The sequence below is a fragment of the Brachycentrus maculatus genome, unplaced genomic scaffold, assembly GCF_059751285.1.
Source record: "Brachycentrus maculatus isolate JH-2025_06_01 unplaced genomic scaffold, ASM5975128v1 h1tg000046l, whole genome shotgun sequence".
Lineage (NCBI taxonomy): Eukaryota > Metazoa > Arthropoda > Insecta > Trichoptera > Brachycentridae > Brachycentrus > Brachycentrus maculatus.
Window position 1 is genome coordinate 1,238,875 of NW_028280800.1, and position 21,759 is coordinate 1,260,633.

Here is a 21,759-nt window from a genome sequence, read left to right on the forward strand (position 1 = left end):
GGACATCTAGCATACGTTACTGACCCCAAAATGTGACAAGGTTTCCTCAAGAGTAAGATTGAGTTATGGAATAAAATCATTTGATTTAATACTACATATCACTTACTCCTTTCAAGAACGTCATAAATAAAAAAACTTGATTTTTCAGAAGAACGTTTTTAAAGTTTAAAAATATAACACAATGTATTAAAAATAAATATCAAGCCACTTCATGAACTTTTTACTGTGCAATAGATCTTTTTAGGTAAAACCTGAAGGTTTTTTTTCCATTTGAAAAATATTTAGTATATTTAAAAAAATAATCATACAACACCTTTTCTTCAAAATGCAAAAATAACATTTTCTGCCCTGTAGCGGGTAAATATTAAGTTAAAAATATACCTCTTTTGCTGGGATATAGTACATTTTCTGGGCATTCCGAAAACATGCACAACTGAAAATTGCCGATTTTTGATTTATGACGTTCTTGAAAGGAGTGAGCGATATATCAGAATTCAAAAGGTATTATGATTTTCAAGTACATTGCCTTATGACTATACTATATTAAGGTCGGGTTGTGGACCTATTAGTGTCTGGGACTCCAAGTCAAAATTGGTCGCTGAGATCTACAGAAATAGTATGAAATTGAAATATTTGTGAATATAATACAAACACAAACATTTCCATTTTTTATTAAAAAAACAATAAAGTTTATATAATAAACAAGGTAAATAAGTCTGAATAAATTTGTAATTAAAAAAAGAGTCAATTGACCATTTTTTTAAATTTTTTTTTATTGTTTTCAATAAAGTTTATTTAATAAACAAGGTAAATAAGACTGAATAAATTTGTAATTAAAAAAATAGTCATAAAAAAAGAGCATAAATTATAAGTCCCTGAAAAATAATTTTCATCGTAAAGTTTATGGGATTTATATGAAATGCTTATAATTTTGCATAATTTAAATTATAAAAAGAAAAATTGAAACAATAAATAACTTTTATAAATATGGGAAAAACACACAGAAGCATAAACATAAAATGTAAGGTGTAATAAAACATTTTCAACCAATTCCTGTCATTAAGTATGAAGTTTTTATTGTAAGTGATTTAATATTTTTTTGCTCAAATACATTAATACTTATATAAACTTTCAAAAGAGCTTTGTACTGTATAGCACCAAATAAAATACACATGTATGGCTAAATACAAAATACAAAATGAAAAATCAAGGAATGTAAAAATGTAGATAACTTAAGCATTACTTTTATTCGGTAAAAAAACAAATATTTACTCTTTTTGGCATCACTAACATCCTGGCAATACTGATCAACAACCGCTAATGCCAAAGTCATTAGAAATGATAGTTCAGAAGTTAAGGTAATCTACACTACGTAGTCAAATAGTTAACAATTCGTACGGAATCGAAGCCCAGGTTACTTTATGCGGGTTAAATGTCCACCAAGCTTCTAGTGTCAAATTGGGTCGTGTTAGGTAAGGTTAGTCTAGACCATATTAGGTAAGGTTAGTTTAGGTTCCTTCAGGTTAGGTTAGAACTCGTTAATTTGAATTCCGCTGTACCTGCTCTTGTGATCCAATTAATATAAGCGCCAAAGTCTGTAAAGAATTGGTGTCGCACTCTCTCCTTTTGAAACTGGGCCCTTCTTTCAACGCGACCTCTCTCATTGGAAAATTCCCTTTTGTATGTACAATGCGGAGGAATGAAAATAACAAAATATAACAAAACAAATGAAAGAAAACAAAACAGAGGGATAAAACAATGGTAACATAAAATATGCAATAAAAATGGCAATTGATACTTAATACAATATTAATATTTAATTCAGTGGTTGTTAAACTGTGTTGGAGGTACCGTACCCCACCAGTTTCATGAGCATTCACAGAACCCTTAATTGGAAAAAGTTATTTCTAGTTTGATATTTATTTTATTTTATTTTATTTAAACTTCATGTACAGAAAATAAAAAGTACATTGGCGGGCTTATTGCTAAAAAGCAATATCTTCCAACCGACCGAAGACGGACTAGTGATATTGATCAAAACGTTTGATACCATATGTAGCCGTTTGCAATCAGAGGGTAGATAGTTTCAAATAATATACTATATCTATTGGAGAAATGAATATATCGTACGTCCTATCATTTTTCATAATATCGTACAATAAGTTGGGTGTGTGTTTTGACCTCCGCAGAACCCGGGAGACTGACTCACCGAACCCCTGGGGTTTCATCAAACCTACGTTAAGGACCACTGACTTAATAACTTAGTACCAAAAAAATTATTGCTTAGAATTTTCAATAGAAATAGTTGAACTATAATACATAAAATTAAATAAATCCAAATATTGATAGTAAACCTTTTTTTCGTATTTGAACCCACTCTTCTACAACTTCATGCCTTATTTTTAATAATGGGCTACTTAGGCTAACAAAAATAGCACGAAATTAAAATATCTGTGTATACAATAGGAACACAAATATTTCTCTAAAAATTTCTCTATTTTATTCTATATTTATATGTATAAGGAGATAAGGCATAGGATGCAGCAAATCTTGGTCATAACTGTTGTCAAGAAGAGGCGATTTAGTTGGCTTGGCCATGTACTCCGCATGCCTCCCGAGAGCCATAATCAGGCTTGCCTCCTTTACAAGGCATCAGGTTCCGGCCGCCCAGGACGACTACTGCTGACAATTCGTCAGCAGTTTTCATTTGAAATTCGGGATGCGACCTGACTTGGGAGGATGCAAAGGAAGCTGGTGGCCGACAGAAAAGCCTGGAGACAGTTTGTGGACTCCATATGGTCCACTTAGGGAGCGGATATAGTTGAATTAATTAATTAATTGTAACCATGTGAGTGGACTTACCCGCTAAGGACACCGAGAACTAGGTTGAGCATAAAAAAGGAACCCAGCACTATGAGAGGCACAAAGTACATCCAGTTGAACATACTGCCCATTGAGTCGTTCATCTGAAAATAAATAATTAAATATTTAGCTGTGGTGTATAAGTATAATGATGTAAGACAGGTATATATAGTTTGATTTGCATTGAGTAACCAGCTCATCAGAGTTTCAAGTAGTTGGGTGTGTGTGTGTGTAACAGAAAATGGCAGCCTTTATAAAGAACTGGGAGTGTGTTTAGGGCTTACAGGCACCGTATTAAACGATATGAAGGAAATCTGGAGATTGGAAGTGAGACCTCTAAAAGTACAGGCTTTGTAGGTTATTTCTTTAAAAAAAAATGTTCATTAGGTTTTCATACAATAATCATATTGTGGGGTAATAACTACAACTAGGTAATATGGAAATTCATAATTTTAAGTTGGCCATGTTGGCGCTACGTCACGCTTAATTGAAGTAGCAGGTGACTCGCACGCTAAGGGTGTCAGAAATGAAGACTCTACAAAGCATATCTGGCAAGAGTCTACTAGATAGAATAAGGAACAACAGGATAAGAGAAATATGCGAGATCCAAGACGTTGTTAGGTGGAGATGACGACGAAGATCACAATGGTATGTGAGGAGAATGGAACCATCCAGACTCCCCCATGTTGCACTGCACGACCAACCCCATGGTAGGCTACCAAAGAGATGGGAATCAACATCACAGGAGGCCAATCCCCCTTAAAAACAGGCAACAAGGCCCACACCAAGCAGACTCACCCAGTACAGTATATTGGTCCAGCCCTCCATGGTGATGCACTGGAACACGGTGAGCATGGCGTAGCCGATGTTATCGAAGGAGGTGATCCCGAAGTTGGGCCCCTCCCAGTAGTCGCGACACGTGGACACGTTGACGCTGCACGTGTGCGCCCCCGACGGCGCCAGCGACTCGTCGTCACCATTGCACGGCGTCTGCCCGTCACCCTCTTTGAATATTTTATCTGCAATTCCACAATATTTTCTGTATTACAAACATCCAAGATGAAATAAAGTCTATCAGAATAGGCATACCTCACTTAAACCCTAATGTAACATAAATGTAAATTTTTCTTAAATGCTACGACTTTTTGTTTTATTTAAACTTACAAATTTTGCGTTTAACAATGATCATCAATTTTTACTATGCAAAAGTACTTAGTCATGACTGATTAAGCACTATTTGTCTTTGTTCTGGCAATACTTTTCTTTCAATATAACCGCTACTACATTCATGTTGGACAAAGTTTTAAAAAGGTCTGGCTATCAAAAACATTTCTTTTTATTTTACATATCTTTCTTTAAAAAAATCACTTTTTTGTTTTTCTTTCTTTTTTTTTAATATAAAATAATAACAATTAGGTTCATACCGTAGTGTATATCATTTACTCACAACGGGCTATGCTTAATTGGTAAATTTTATTGAAATAAATATAAATTAATGCTTGTACCTTAAAATAATGAGAAGTTTAATGTAAACAAAAAAATAATAAATATTGAAGATGAATAACTAACAATGTGAAGAAATAAGTGATCACTAGGCATTCACAGGGATGGAGGGTAAAAGATTAAAGCCTAATTAACTGGACTGAGACTCAGAGACAAGACTGTAGGCTTACAATGGTCAGGATTGCAAGAAGCGGAGACTATGAAATCATAACCAAGGCTAAGGTACTAGAAGATGCTAGAAGGTATGAGTGTGTCGTACGGGAGGGAAGGGAATAATTCAACAATTTTACTTTCTCAAGGCCTGAGTGGCTCCCACCTCAGCAGTTAAAGGTTAAAGTCTAATTGACTGGACTGAGAGTCAGAGACAAGACTGTAGGCTTACAATAGTCAGGATCGCAAGGAGCGGAGACTTAGAAATCATAACCAAGGCTGAGGTACTAGAAGGTATGAGTGTGTCGTACGGGAGGGAAGGGAATAATTCAACAATTTTACTTTCTCAAGGCCTGAGCGGCCCCCACTTCAGCAGTTAACCTTTTAACTGCGTTAACTTTGTTCCTGAGAGATGCCCGTGGGCGGCGGTATTTTGCCGTTTTTTGAATGATTACTTTTATCACATATTTAGTTAAGAAAAGATTTATTTTCCTAAAAAATAATATTCAATGGGATTCATTGTGCCTTTTTGGTACTCTATAATATACTTGTGTCACATTATTCTTGAAATATATCGTAATATAAACAAATAAGATCGTAACATAAATAAATCAAAGCACGCATCGTGTGTCACTCTTACCCACTTGCGATGCGTAGCGTCGACAGTGAGACAGATATAGGGCATGATTATGGCGCAGACCAATTACCGACCTCAAGAAAAATCAGGGATCTATTCTTTTATTTATCCTTGTGATGTTACAAATTATTAGTCAGATATTTCAACAGAAGTCATAAGGCCAAGGATTGACGTATTATTTTATCCAAAGTTCCACACCATGACAAAATCCCTCCTAATTGAACTGAAGTTCGAAACTTGGAGCAAAGTAAAAACACATACGCTTATGTCAGCCGCGTATGGGGCATGTTTTGTGAAAACACATACGGTTATGCGAGCCGCGTGGATCCGGTTAAAGGTTAAAGCCTAATTGACTGGACTGAGAGTCCAAGTCGCAGGAGCGGAGACTTAAAAATCATAACCAAGGCTAAGGATGTTCATACTCACGTCTATTTTCTATTTCGTAACATGTTCTGTGCAAGGCCCCCACATAGAACTCCAGTCCTATGATGGCGAATATGACTATGGCAAACAACACCAACAATCCAATCTGGAGCAACGGGGCCATGGCCTTTATAATGGACTTCAGCACCACTTGCAAGCCTGCAACACGGCCACGGAAGAAACGGGAAATGGAAGGCGGGAGGGGAACAAACAACATATTAGAAATATTGAAATGCCACTTTTACCTTAAATTAATATTAGTGATGGTAAAATTAGTACTATTGTAGAACCGCCAAGGAGTCATTTTGACTTATAAAAGTAATTTCTTTTTCAACCACTGTTTCATAATTTATATGTGAAATTTTAACTTTAGGACTATAACCACATATATGGATAATTAATACTTGTCTATGCTTTCAGTGCCGTAAAGGAGATCATAATGTTGTATTTTCATAGATATTTATTTGACCATAAACTCTTACATACGAGCAATACATTTACGAAATAAGATAATTATTTTTTATCAATATATAACGCACTTACTTGTATTAGGAAGGCAACATTGAATTTTTTTTGGTACTATAAATATCAGAAATTTTAAGGAGCAAAATTATTGGGTTTTTAAAAGAAATACATTAATGAGATTTGATTCACGCTAATCTAACTTTTTACACATTTTTAAATATATTTTTAAATGTTATCACCTGGATGGCCTCTATTTAATGAGGTTTGTCTGCAGATAGGATAATAAGAACAGGTGGATATGGGAGATATGAAAATATATCACAAACACCCAAACCGATTGAAAATTCATTTGGCGATTGGCGGGAATCGAACCCGCTACGCATGAATCGCAGTGAGTGTCTACCTAGTTGGGTTTGGTTACACAACGGCAACATTTGTTTTTATAAATACATTGTTTCTTAGTAAAAAGTTTATGGTCAATGAAATATGCATGAATGTATTATGTTGCAATGCCCCTTAATTTTTTTTCTGTATTATTGATATTTTTGGCTTTTCCCTAGTATTAAAAGAAATTAGAAAACAGAGATAATTTAAAACAAAATAGGGAATCGAACCCAGAAAGTAGGTACCAAGAAACAGAAGGTTTACCAAAGGTATTCAATAGGCAAATACATTTTTTTAGTTACAAAAGAAATTTCAATGTGACATAGTGTCAATTTTTTACTGTTGATAATATGATTACCGAAAAGCAGATAAATAGATTACCTATTACAAAATTAGTAAAACTTTAAATTTGTAAAACAATTCTTCTAGCGAAATTCAACGCAATTTGTTACTCTAGACACAAAAAAACTCTAATTGTGGATATTGTAAAATACTTGTTTAAATGCCACTGTTATTAAATTCCTAATGTGATGATTAAGTATTTTTCTATGTTATTTACTATATAAAACATTACTGTGAAAACTATTTAAAAGACTTTAGTTTTTTTAAGAAATATCACTACGATAATCAAGGATATCTAATTACATACAAATATTTTTGCATCTTTAAAAGAATTCCTTCATATCTAGCACTGTAGATACAAACTCGCAATGTGTCGTCTTCCATGGTGTCAATCCGTAGACTTGTCATTTAATTGTGTTAATGTTTAATGGTCATATATCTCATCTTCTAATTAGTCGAACTTCCATATAACAAACACGGTTTCATTTTATTATTAAATGAAATAGCACAGAAATTATAATAAATAATAAACCCTTACCGCACCCCAATGGTGCATAGGGCACTGCTTCATATAAACCCAGTGTTATCTCGATCGATTACACATGAAGGAAAGGTGATCAGCCCTCCACTTCAGGTACCAGTCCAGTGTAATATTGAAAAAATATTAGAGTGAAAAAAATCACTTATATTTATTTAACCCCCCTGGGAATCGAACCCGGGACCTCCAGAACGGTAGCCAAGCATGCTGACCATTACACTACGGAGGCGGACAAGAATTATAACATAAGGAAAACATTGCAATAGTCACTCTGCACACATTAAAAAATATGTTTTTTTTATCATTTAAATTTATTGTTTTGGGGAACTTTGAGGTGATTATAAAAAGAGAACGCTTTGATAAGAATACTTTTAGAGTTTATAAAGGTAAAGATAACTAGTTTCAACAACTACACATATTTTCTTCAACGGGTAAAAATACAAACTGCAAAAACTATATGTATTTTGACCTATTGATGAGAACATTTGTAGTTCTTGAAACAAGTCGTGTTTACATTAATAAAGTCAGAAAAATGGTCTCATACAAGTATCTTATTTTTAGATTCTATTCAATGTCTTCAAGTGAACTGAGCGCTGATAAACAAAATTTGCATGAAAGCTATATCATTAAACGTCTGAAATTTGTGAATTTCTTAAACAATAATGTACAGCTGCTTTGGTGTAAATATAATGTTTTAAGGAAAACATTGCTCATTGGGTATTACCGTCATATTGCTTTTTTCTATTGAACATATTATTATCAGGTAAAACCCTACTTCGGCAATAAAGGAAATGATCAACTGAAAATAAAAATTAAATGTAAATTAGTTGTTTTAATATAAAAGACAATTTATGTCCTTAAAATTCCAGCATAAATATTTGCACAATAGTTTGTTTAATGGAAGCTGGACTATAATTTCAGTTTTTGTAATGTTCAGACAAATATGTCCAGAAGTGTCTGAAGGACCCTGTACAGGGGGATCATTTTGGCATTCCGGCGCGACTCACTGGGTATTCCGGAGACCAGCTTGAGAGGGCGCAGCACGCGGATGGCCCTCAGGGTGCGGAGGTCCACCTCCGGCCCGTCCTGCGGGAACAGGGTAACGAATCTGCACCAAACAACAAACTCATGCTATATCTAGCGCAACTACGCACCTACCCCCCTTACTCTACACAAATGGGAATATCATCATTACAATGTTGGCAGCAGTGACTACAGGAAGAAATTATCATGTAAATACATAAAACTACAAATACTACTTTATTAGTAAAACGCCTATGAAGTTATTCTCATGGGCGGCAATTAAAACCAATGCCCGAGTTTTCCAAAAAGCTAATCTTCTTCTTCTAAAGTTAGTTTAATTACCTACGTCTATTTGGCGTGTATGTTTCATATATGAAACTACTTTACATTTCACACATAATTCACTAAAAAAGATATACTCTTGATATTTCTCCCATTGTTTCTATATTTCAGAGTTGTATATGAGGTAAAACATACTAAAAATCTTAAAAACGTAGGTATATAAAAGTCACTAAATAATTATAATTGAAAAAACAGCTTACATTTGGCTACAACAGTTTTAAATCAATGTACCTTCTTTATTATGGAATCAAAATAACTAAAAGCATAATAAAATCACACATATAAAATATAAGAAAACACATTTGATTTATTTGTAAAGTAATATAACATCAATATAGAAGTATGAAAATACCTTTTAAATGAGATCTAAATTTGGAATTAAATTCCAACACACAAAATCACTGTTTTCTAGCCATACATACATAATTTATTGTTCTATTAAACCACTAGCCTATTTATTATATATTTTTTGAAAACAATACCACACTTTTAATATCCACAATTGTCTAGAAAGAAAATAGCATTAAAATTTTTAACACACAGGAAATCTAGTTTTTTTAATAATACCATATATTTATAATGTGATCATTATTAATGTACCTTAATTTAATAATAATTATAGTAAAATATTGAAATTATTGCTATTCTAAATAATATGTTTTAATTAGCCATGAAATACTAGTTTTCGATCACACGGGAATATCTAAGAATGTAGTTTTTATATTCTAGTTTTTATATCTATGATTTTCTGGTTTTAAATAATCACACATCTATATATGCTGAAGTGTATAATACGAGTAATAAGAAGATAAATCAAATATTTATATATTTAAAATATATCAAATGTATTATTTACGTGATCACACGTCTAGCCTATTTCATCTATGGAATTGTCAGAAAAATTTATATGATTATACGTCTATTATATTTCATCTATGGAATGTCAGAAAATTTTCTATGATCACACGTCTAGCCTATTTCATCTATGGAATTGTCAGAAAGATTTCTATGCTCTTGTTACTGTTAGCGGCAAATATATGGTGCGAAGAGTTATCAGTCCATTACTTGGTATTCTGGACACCAACTTAAGAGGTCTCAGCACTCGGAAGGAACGTAACATTCGGAGGTCCATATCCACGTTTGTCTCCGCAAATATTGTCATTGACCTTTTCATTCAACAGAGGAACCATTATTTCAACTTATACAATAAATCCTGGGCAACATTAAACAATGTCTAAATACTTTGGCATATTTTGTTATCCCTGATAACACTGTCGTGTATTGAATACAAAAAAGCATCACGCACAAAATGGCACATGTGGCAGTTTTTTTCGTATAATGGAGGACTACCATTATAGGAGAAACTGCCGCAAATGTTATAGGGGAAAACCTTGTATGAGTAAACGTTATAGGGGTGTGTACAGTAAACAGACAAATGTAATTTTTTAAGTAATTTTTGTCAACTTGTTGCCTATGCTGAATCATTATTTTATTGTTAATTTTTTAATAAATAATATCCACTTTTAATTTTTATTTTAGGAAGATTTACAATGGTAATCAATTTTACCCTGATTAACTGGGTAGCAAAAAATACTATGATTGTAGAAATCTTTATTTGAAAAAAAAATACTTTGATTTTTTTAAAGTATTTTGATTATAACTTTCATAAAAATAAAAATAAAAACAAAAACTGTTCAAAGTTACCCAGAATAAGTTTACTTTAAAAAATTTACAGTTAAATCACTTAAAAAAATAATACAATGTTATAGAAGCCTTTGATGAAAAATGATATCAATAACTTTACTATTTTAAATATGACATAATGAAATAACAACTATGTAATTTTTTCCACATTAATTTTATTTGACCAGCAACCGGGTTTCATCATAACCGACATCATCAGACTGGTGATGACCATGACGAATGGCGAAACCCAGTTGCTAGTCAAATAAAATTCATGTGGAAAAAATTACATAGTTGTTATTTTATTATTTAAAATGCAATTCCACCAAGAAATGTCAGTACAAAACTTAAATATGACATATTTTCTTGGTAACAGTTAACAACAGAATACATATTAAATATTATAATATGTAATATTTTTTTCTCTGATATTTCCACCACCCTTACAGAAGTGTAACCCTTGTAAGAAACATTGGCATGAAGAAATATTACAAGGTATAATTTATAAATATATATTCTTTTGTTTACCTAACTAATTATTTTTTTAAATAATGATTATGAAAAAACACACAATTTTCTGGATATCCAAATGGAAATGACTAAGTTTTTGGGAAGTGAGTATAAAAGTCTGGAAGAATCTCACAATGTATATAAATTAAGAATTCAGCTCTAATTATTACATTTAAATTTCAACAGATGGCAGGACAAAACTTGTATTTGAACCAATGACATGTCGTATATCCTGTAATTGTCCAGACCTCTATATTCTCTTGAATTTTCAATAAAAAAATATAGACAAATTTGACATAAATTTGTTTATATGGTGAGGAAATTTTCTGCATTATTTTATTTTGTATACTTAAAGTCTTTGGATATTTTTGAGAACTTGAGATGTAATAAAAAGATTGTAGAAACATGTTTTCAGATATATGTTTAGACAGAGGATTTCTTGCACACATGGCATTGTAATAAACAACAAACTGCAGACATGTCTGGAATTATGAGAAAGTAAAGGATGTAAGTAGACTTTTGTATGTGAAAGCTTTTATGTGAGCAGACATCACAGTTCACAATGATGCCTGGTGGGAAAGACCAAGTGTAACGGATTGAAGATTTTGTATATAATAAAATATTGTATATCACAATAATGTATACGATGATAATGATAATAACAAAAAAATACAATAATGTGCAAAAAAAAATACAATATCACAATATGCAAAAACTGAGTTCACAGTATAGTATAGTAAGAGCTTTGTTTTATTAAATTAAAACAGTTACATTTGATCTGTCCCATATTTTTATCCATTATTTAATTTAAATGTTTACATATTATCATGTTTTAATGTAACAGAAATACTTGTTACATATCAAAATATCTTAAGGTAATAAAAACATGTACAAATGTACAAAAGTATTAAAAACTATAAGGCATAAATAATAATTTTTGGTATTTTAGAGAAAAATATTTAAAAAAAGGTTTTTAGTGTATACAAAGTTACTTAAAACTTTTATCAATAGGGGTATAATAACTCTAGTATTTTCAGGTCTTACAGATAATGATTAACCAAATATTTCTGTATATTTAATAGCTTTTTTTTAAATCATTTTAATTAACGGTTTTTAATTCTTCATTTTGTTTATTTTAATGGATTTCAAACAAAAAACCAATTTCTCAGCATTGGGAAATAAAATACTAAGACACACTATTATGCGCAAAGCTAATATTAGATTATTGTTTAAAATTATTTGATCTGATTCTTTATATATTGTTTGTATTATAAATCATTACTGGTAAGATTTTTGTATTTTAAATAAATAAGAAGTTATTATATTGTAAGCTGGAAGACTTAAATTTTAAACGCGACAGATTCCAAAGATTACGCCATCAATTTCAAATGTACGGTCAAGAAAAATGAAGACGTTTTCCCAAAACGGTTCTAAAACTACGCAATAATAAAAAAAATGAACACTCACCCCGTCACTACGACGAAGAAATCCATTATGTTCCAAATATTTCTGAGATATGAACCTCTATGCAGAACAAATCCTAATGCTAAAATCTTGAGTGATGCTTCTACGCAAAATATTCCTAAAAAGTAGACTTCCGTTTTTTCCTGGAAACAAAATAGCAAATATTTTATTCGTGTAGCTTTAAAAAAGCCGACATGGCAAAATTTGTAGCATACATTAAAAGTCGATTTTCGCAAATAATGCAATTTACGATACAGAATAAGAAATGAAAACACTGAATAATATTTTTTTAAGTTCACGATTTCGATTGAAACTTCGAGTTCAGGGCAGTTTGACGTTTATAGGGATGAGATGTTATGACGTATATCGATTATCAACATATCGACATACTAATTATGTCGATTACAATAATATATCGTAGTCGTACTGGAGAAAGTGACCAACTAACGAAACGTAAAATGTTCAGGAGGGCCATTTTAAGACACTTTTGCTTGGCAAGAAAATAAACATCAATGCAGTTAGTCATTTTTAAAAAGTCAATATATTATACTTCCAAGTTTAAAATTGCTTTGGGGGTTTTTAAGGGCAATATTAAGCTAGCAAGATATCAAATAGTCAACAATCGTTTTTGTAAAAAATGCACTTGGTCACTTTCTCCTGTATGACCACGATATACAAATATATAAGGATTAAAAATTATGAAAGACAAATAAACATACATTTTATTTACTAGTAAAAACCTAACAGGGTAATGGTAAATTTCAATAAATGTCATAGTGAAATAATCACCAATACTTTCCGAGTATTTTTGCTTAGAATTTTCACTCAAGAATTACATGAAATTATAGTAACTTTAAACATAAAGAGTAAATCCACTCACGAGTGGCATAGGCTATGAAACTTAAAAAGTTAAAGCCTGAGTAGGGTCATGATAAGCGGTGTTGCATAAGCCGTAGCTAGATTTCAGAGTCACTTGGACGTTAGGTAATGAAAAAAAAATCACCAATACTTATTATTTTTAAATTTGAAGTCGAGTTTAATTTAAATGTGGGCAAGAGCGGCTACTCACCAGCTTCTGCGCCAGGATGGTCTTGTCGCCGTGCGGTAAGTGCTCTTCTAACGCGAGCACCACGCAGTTGGCGATGATGGTCAGCAGCACGGCGTACTCGAACGGCGGCCACTCGATTATGAACCGCGTATACCTGAGGAGAAACGTAATGAGAATATGTTGTATTAGAGATGCGCCGAGTACAAGTTTTACTGAGTTACCGAGTACGAGTATTACTCGGTTTCGATGTTTGCCAAGCCGAGTACTCGGCCGAATAACTCGGTTTAATCAATCAAATGCTTTTGCCTACTTTACTGGACCCCAGATTTAGAATGATATGTTTTTCTCCAGATAAATGCGAATTGATTAGGAAGATGCTATTTCAAGAATCCATTGAAAGAAGCGACGTTACAGAGAGTGTCAGCAGCAGTGAAGAAAATGAATCTTATTCTAACCTTAATCTATTTTAGAATTGCTTCGAGGAACTTGCTTCTACCCAGCCACCGTATCGCGACAATCCTAAAAGCCCCATCGCTCTAGAATGGATCTTTGTCAGACGGGACGAATATCTAATTTAACATACTCAACCTATAAAGGATTGTATTAGACCCGTGAAGTGTTTATAACAGCCGATATAATTCATATTTTCATTCATCATTTTCTTGTGGAAAATTCGCCTTCGTAAATACGTTGTTTTCGTAAGTTGGCAATGAATGACGTCACAGAAACGAAGGAGTTATTTTAATATTGGTAACATTGCTAAATTATTGGTGGCTCTATTTGTTGATGTCTATGGTTCACTCTCCCACTCCCCCCTCCCCACATATTTGTATAATACAAATGGTAGTGTAGTGGTAAACAAACAATCCACACTACTACTATTACAGCTCTATAAACCATAGACAGTAAACCATATGACGTCATAAAACGTTCGATGACGAATGCGAACGCATGTTTTTCGTTTTATTCAAATATCTAAAGTTTAAACTTTGATATCTCCCTTAGTTCCCTACAGATTTCAATAAGAATGTTATCGATAGTCTTGTGATTTTTTATATTAATTTATTAGCCAATAATCCAGCATCGTGACAAAAGCCTCTTGGATTACCGATATAGTAACAGTTACCCATTAGTCTCACCTCCAGTATGAAGTGTCACAGCCAGCGATCATATTATAATGTCGTAATTGCTCCAGTTCTTCACTCCATTACACATTTCTTGCCGTTCAACGAATGGGGTTAATTCATTAATTGGTTTGACACAGACCAAATAAATTATGTTAAGAAACAGTATGTCTTTTACATCATTAACTGGTTTAACATTGACCAAATAAATTAATCCATTAATTGATTCGGCAGTCACCTTGTGGTAAAAATCAATGCACTTTTGATTTAAGTTTTACTTAGTAAATACCACTATTATTATTATTAAATTTTATTACGAAACTTTATTAATTTTATATTATTTTTTGACATCTCATCAAAGATGAAGAAGAATATGGAAGTCTGGGCATTTACGGGGCTGACGACCGTCATAGGCTGGTTTAAGTAAATTAACCCAGTAAATGCCTAGACTTCCATATTCTTCTTCATCTTTGATGAGATGTCAAAAAATAATATGAAAATAACTCCTGTAATTGGAGATAATCCAGATTTTAGGAACAAGTATTTGGACACACATAAAATGTAATTTATTTTACACCAAAAAAGTGATTTAACACCGATAAAATAATTTATACCATGAAACAGTGTATCTTTTACACCATTAATTGGTTTAACACTGACTAAATAAATTATGTTTAGAAACAATATGTCTTCCACATTATTAACTAACTTAACACTGACCAATAAATTTGATTAATGATAAGTACGTCTTTTACGTAATTGTAATTTTAAATAAATTGTGTTCAGAAACAGTTTATCTTTTATATAATTAACTAATTTAACCAAATAAATTTAATTGAGAAACAGTGTTCTTTTCTATATTTTAATTGGTTTAATACCGACCAATTGAATTGGATAAGGAAATGTATGTCTTTTACATCATTATCTTTTTTTAACACCGATAAAACAAATTATTTTAAGAAGCAGTATGTCTTTTACATCATTAACTTGTTTAATTCCGATAAAACAAATTATTTTAAGAAGCAGTATGTCTTTTACGTCATTAACTTGTTTAATTCCGATAAAATAAATTATTTTAAGAATCAGTATGTCTTTTACCTCATTAACTAGTTAAACACCGATAAAACAAATTATTTTAAGAAGCAGTATGTCTTTCACATCATTAAGTTGTTTAATTCCTATAAAACAAATTATTTTAAGAAGCAGTATGTCTTTCACATCATTAACTTGTTTAATTCCGATAAAACAAACTATTTTAAGAAGCAGTATGTCTTTTACATCATTAACTTGTTTAATTCCGATAAAACAAATTATTTTAAGAAGCAGTATGTCTTTCACATCATTAACTTGTTTGATTCCGATAAAACAAATTATTTTAAGAAGCAGTATGTCTTTTACATCATTAACTTGTTTAACACCGATAAAAAAATTATATTTTAAGAAGCAGTATGTCTTTTACATAATTAACTAGTTTGACATATTTAATTCTTTTAAATATGATTCTCGTGCCTATTTATTATACCTGTTTATTGTTTTTATATTTTGCCATGTATTAGTTTTGTATATTTAAAAAAAAAAATGTTACTTTATTATTTGTGTTCCAGTCTTGTTAACCTATTATATATACCATGTCCCAAAATATGAAATAGAAATGACTCATCGGGAATATTATATATATACGACTTATGTATGTAATATGTTTCGAAAAAAAAAGAAAAAAAAAACACTGATAAAATAAAATATGTTCTGAAACAGTATGTCTTTTACATAATTCTGCAAAAGTTCATCCAAAAATCCAATAATTCATGAAATCCGACTAATCTCGATTTTCTAAAACACCTCCCGACTTGCAACCGAAGGCAACCATATTTTTGATAAGCGCACTATGCTGCAGTATCTAGACCGGGCATGCAATCCATCCCCGGCCATGAGACGATGGGGCAGAATCTATAAGTGTGGGGTCACAAACCTTCGGATGGGGTTCTCGTCTGACAGCAGGAAGAGCGAGCTGGGCCCCCCGGGGGCGGCGGGCGCGTGCGGGCCGCCCATCGCGTCACCTGCCGCCCGCGGCGCCGCCCCTGCCTGCGCCGCCTCCTGCGCCGCGGCCAACCTGCAGTACACAAAAATCGACAATCAGCAAAAAAAGGATTTAAGAATGCGCATCTTTTCAAGCTTTTTTTAACCTTTCCGGGAGTACGGACGTAAATGAACGTCGATGAGAATTTTCCTCTAAGTAGTAACGACGTTAAAGTCCGTCTGTCAGTTGGTATGATGTAACTTGTATAGCAATGACATCTCGGCTGTCCAAACTCAAAACACAGTGAGGAACATTTTTTTGTAGTACGTTTTTTTTGCATTTTTGGACTAAGTAGATTCTACTTAGTCCAAAATTGCAAAAAAAACGTACTACAAAAAAATGTCCCTTACTGTGTTTTGAGTTTGGGCAGCCAATGTGTGGATATTTGTATGTAATTAAGTCATAAAATAAAACCTAGAGATGGTTACATGTATTATTTTTTAAAACATATAATTTCTATCTACATGATACAAAGATTTTTTTGAATTTTATATGATTTTTTTTAAGTCGGACATCAATTATTGTACGCGGAAAGGTTAAAAATAAAAACGTTCAAAGTAAATACTTGATGTTCAATTATATTTTCGAAATTAAAATAAAAGACGAAAATAAAATAACAATGAGTGTAAACACACACATATACGCATATATGGAAGACAATAAAATGGGACGACCTTAACTAGTTATAAAATGATTTTTTGACTTACAATAATTATTGACTTATAATTTTTTAAATCTTCCAAAGAGTTGTTGACATATTTTATTGGTCATTTCTCTTCGCTTTGCGTAGGAGGGCTTGAAAAACAATTTCCGACGAACGGCCATTTCTAGAAATGATGCGTTTTCGGGCACTTTTTATGACGTGGCGTAAATGACGATACGTATGTATTTTTTAAATTTGTTTGAGGGCCCCCCGTAGACTCCAGGCTAAATGATTGGTCGAATGAATACAAAACGCAACCCTGTTATGTTATGTATGTTATCATTGTACTTTCGCGTATTTAAGTATCGTATATGTTTTGACATTTCCAGCGTGTAAAGCGATATTTTTTCTTCAAACTGTTGTAAGGAATCGAAAAAAAATGTCAATTAACTGTCAAAATGACGTTTCTTCAGCGGAAAAAAGCATAGAGAAAGTGCAATAAATATAGAGTTTTATTTAATTTCTACTTATTGTCGTTGAATATTTCGTTATAATAGCGTATAAAAATTGGGCCGCATTTAAACTCATTTAAGCACGTGGAATACAGAGCTATGATAATTTACTAGATTAATAATAATTTTTAGGTAGAATACAGAGGGCGACTTTTCGTTTATTAGGTTATTAACACAAATATTAACAGAATTTCTGAATGCCCCGTTTTGGCAGTCCGAACGCCCTTTTTGCTGTAATTCGCGCCCGTTTCCACGCCTGTGTTTGCCGCGTTTATTTCCTTAAAACTGTCCTCCAGGGATCGAGTTATTAACTAATTAAGTAGCGTGGTACTTGGCACCATTAGACCACTGGACCAGAGCCAACTATTCCCTAATCGGGATATCTTTACAGCGCGCGCTGTGTTTCTCTACACTCTACACTCTACACTACCAAAAGTGTTTCGGAGGCAGAGGAGATCGACTGCCCTATTTCGTAACTTAATATCAGACATGGAACTGGCAAAGGAAGGATGAAAGCAGAGTGAACGCTGTTGAAATGTGCTCCCTCAGACGAATGAGTGGAAAATCATTGTATGACAGACATTTATTGTTATACAACACATAAAATTCAATTTTGTAACAATTGTTTCGGCTAGTTATGACATTTTCAAACAAATGTCTTGTTCGTTTACACATTCGTTTGAAAATGCCATAACTAGGCGAAACAACTGTCAATTTTTTTTAAAAATTTTATTTGTTTTTTTTTAACAATAAAATACAACTTAGTAGACTAAAAAAATCAAAGTTCTCACTTGGTTTCATAGGCGGTGGCGGTGTTTAGAGGAAAGTTATACTCCCGTCGATTGGAGAAGGGCAGTTATAATGCTTCTCTACAAGAGGAAGGGTTCTAGGGTGGAATGTGGGAACCACAGAGCTAGCATTCTATCGAATGCTATCTTTTCCCCAAACTATTTACTTTTCCCTACTCGTATATCAATAAAACAGATAAATATAAAAATAAAGTTCTCTTATCACGCGAATTGGCATTTATTTATAAGTAGCAATCGATGTTTGCATTTCCTGTTCTCTGAATGATATATTGTATATGTATTTCTTATCACGAATATAGTGAGTTATAATAATTTATTTACATCTATTTTGGTACAAAATATATAAAAATAGCATCACAAGGTTATCCAAGTTTCCCGTGTACATTTATTCACAAATATCGCTCACTCCTTTCAAGAACGTCATAAATAAAAAATCGACAATTTTCAGTTGTGCATCTTTTCGGAATGCCCAGAAAATGTACTATATTCCAGCAAATGAAGCATATTTTAAACTTAATATTTACCCGCTACAGGGCAGAAAGTGTTGTTTTTGCATTTTGAAGAAAAAGTATTGTTTAATTATTTTTTAAATACACTAAATATTTTACAAATGGAGAAAACACCTTCAGATTTAACCTTAAAAGATCTGTTGCACAGTAAAAAGTTCAATAAGTGGCTTGATATTTATTTTTAATACATTGTATTATATTTTTAAACTTTAAAAACGTTCTCCTGAAAAATCAAGTTTTTTTGATTTATGACGTTCTTGAAAGGAGTGAGCGATATATAAAGCTATGGGATGAATATTTAGAATCGTAAGCATTTATTTAAATACAAGACGGCACTACCTTTCTACTTAAAATTTGTGTCGGGTTGTGGTCCCGTGGTTAGTGTCGCCGACTCTCGAGTCAGAGTTTCTGGGTTCGAACCCACTCTACCACAATTTGATACCTATTTCTAATAATGAGCCGCTTAGGCTTACAGAAATAGTATGAAATTGAAGTATTTATAAAAACAAATAATAAAAAACAATAATGCAAATATTTCTCTTTCAAATAAAAAATAAAAGTAACAAAAAGATGGCGCAGTTTTTAATCACAACTTTGGCTAAAATTTGTTAAAATGGCTTAAAATAATATGTCTTCATTTTCTTGAATCTTGTCATCATCAAGGTTTATTAAATTCCAAAACATTAAAATACTCAAAATCCTTACGATTTTTTACGAAGTGTGTGGAAGCTTTTGGTAAGAGAATGTAATTGAGTATTTTTATGTTTTTAATGTTTTAGAATTTAATAAACCCTAATGATGACAAGGTTCTCGTCGAAACTGATCGGTTAAAAAGTGTACTTATAATAAAAAAGTGGTTAAAACAAAGGTGCTTAATTTTATAAAAATGTGTCTTTACTCTAGTAAAAGAACACAAGTTTATCCGTTGCAAATCAAGGTGTTATAAGTGAAGAACTGGGTTATGGTTCATGTGTATGGATTTTACGATATTTCAGAGATGTTTCAGTTTAGGTTTCTTGCTCTCTTTCATATTATTGAAAATAACGCGTGTCGTTCGTGAACGACCAGATCATAATGACCCGTTCGGATCCCTATTTTGAGTGAATCTCGTTCACTGACGCTGATTACCGATTAATTGATTCAATTATTCATGGATTTATGAATTCACTGATAACTTTGTATCAGACTGGTGGTATGATGATGTGGGTTACGACAAAACCCGGCCACTGGTCAAATAAATTATATAATATTTTTTTCTAATATATATATTTTTAAAAAAAAAATTAAATAACTTAGTTATTACCACTTCTTTATGAATACAATTTAACGAGAGTATTTTAATGTTTTTGAATTTAAATAAACCCTGATGATGACACTGTTCTTGTCGAAACCGGTAGGTAAAATTGTATTAATAAAAAGGAGGTTAAAACAAAGTTATTTAATTTTACAAAGTTTATAAAATGTACCAAAAAGTATCTGCGGAAAACATTCAAGAAATATATAATATTTTTTGACATCTCAAAAATGCACAGACTTCCATGTTTTTCATCTTTGATGAGATGTGAAAACATAATATGAAATATAACTCCTATAATTGGAGGTAATCCAGATTTGTGAACAAGTATTTGGACACTCAAAATGTTGTAAAAAAATTAAATGTGGAAAAACTATATAAGTAGTTGTTATTTTATTGTATAAAATGCAGTCCCGCCAAGAAATGTCGGTACGAAACTTTAAAAAGGCAAACTGTAATGTTTACAAAGACAGATTGGTTTGGCGTTTTATTCTGTCTGCCTACCCCTGCGGGGAAGCGGCGTGATGGTAAGTTATTTATATAGAAATGTAAAAAAAAAAATTTCTTATTTTATTTATTTTATGCATGGTGCAAAAAAAGTTTTATCTGGTATTCATTGATAGAGTCAATGCTCACGAACAGGGAAATAAATGATTTATCAATGGCACGAAGGTCTATTTTTATTAGGATTCCCTTATTTGGGTCACCTGTCAAGCGCTGTAAGATTAATGATCACTGGAATATAGCGCTGGACTAGAGAGTGTTCTAGACGCATAGGGGAGAGAATAGCGCAGTGGTTCTCAACCGGTGTTCCGCGAGCTTGTTGCAAGTGTGGAGGTCCTCACCAAAAAATTACATTTCCAATATTATTTATATTTGAAGCACCAACTTTGTGATTTTCCATTTTATAATTAAAACGTAACTTTGTTTTAAAATCACTATAAATATTTTATTATAACTTAATTATAATGTCTACCGGTTTCAAAGCTAACAGCTTACAGTCTTGATAAAATCTTGATCAGTCTTGATAAAGAAGCGGTTAGCTTCGAAACCGGTAGACATTATAATTAAGTTAGAATAAAATATTTGTAGCGATTTTAGAACAAAGTTACATTTTAATTATTTACAGTATTACTAAAAAAAATCCTATAAATGCAAATCTGTTCTGTTTACTGTATTATAAAAAAATATAAAATAAAATATTAATTAAAGTTGCAATAAAACGTTACCAATTCTGTGCTAAACCAATTTGAAATCATTAAATTGCACCAAAACGTAACAATTTTAATAATAAATAATAAACCCTTATCCGCACCCCAATGGTGCATAGGGCACTGCGTCATATAAACGCAGTGTTATCTTGATCGTTTACACATGAAGGAAAGGTGATCAGCCCTCCGCTTCAGGTACCAGTCCA

General features: G+C 32.2%; 1 protein-coding gene across 1 annotated transcript in view; it reads right to left on the reverse strand.

Annotated features, from left to right (window-relative positions):
- Nucleotides 1–21,759, reverse strand: part of cac (calcium voltage-gated channel subunit cacophony) — a 167,055-nt gene that overhangs the window by 102,019 nt on the left and 43,277 nt on the right. Inside the window, exons 2-8 of the mRNA XM_088277574.1 lie at nucleotides 16,468–16,608; nucleotides 13,396–13,528; nucleotides 12,330–12,469; nucleotides 8,312–8,412; nucleotides 5,579–5,734; nucleotides 3,661–3,881; nucleotides 2,863–2,966 (exon numbers count right to left, since the gene is read on the reverse strand). Coding sequence (XP_088133700.1) covers nucleotides 2,863–2,966; nucleotides 3,661–3,881; nucleotides 5,579–5,734; nucleotides 8,312–8,412; nucleotides 12,330–12,469; nucleotides 13,396–13,528; nucleotides 16,468–16,547 — 935 coding nt within the window. The 5' untranslated portion in view covers nucleotides 16,548–16,608. The remainder of the gene's footprint in view (nucleotides 1–2,862; nucleotides 2,967–3,660; nucleotides 3,882–5,578; nucleotides 5,735–8,311; nucleotides 8,413–12,329; nucleotides 12,470–13,395; nucleotides 13,529–16,467; nucleotides 16,609–21,759) is intronic.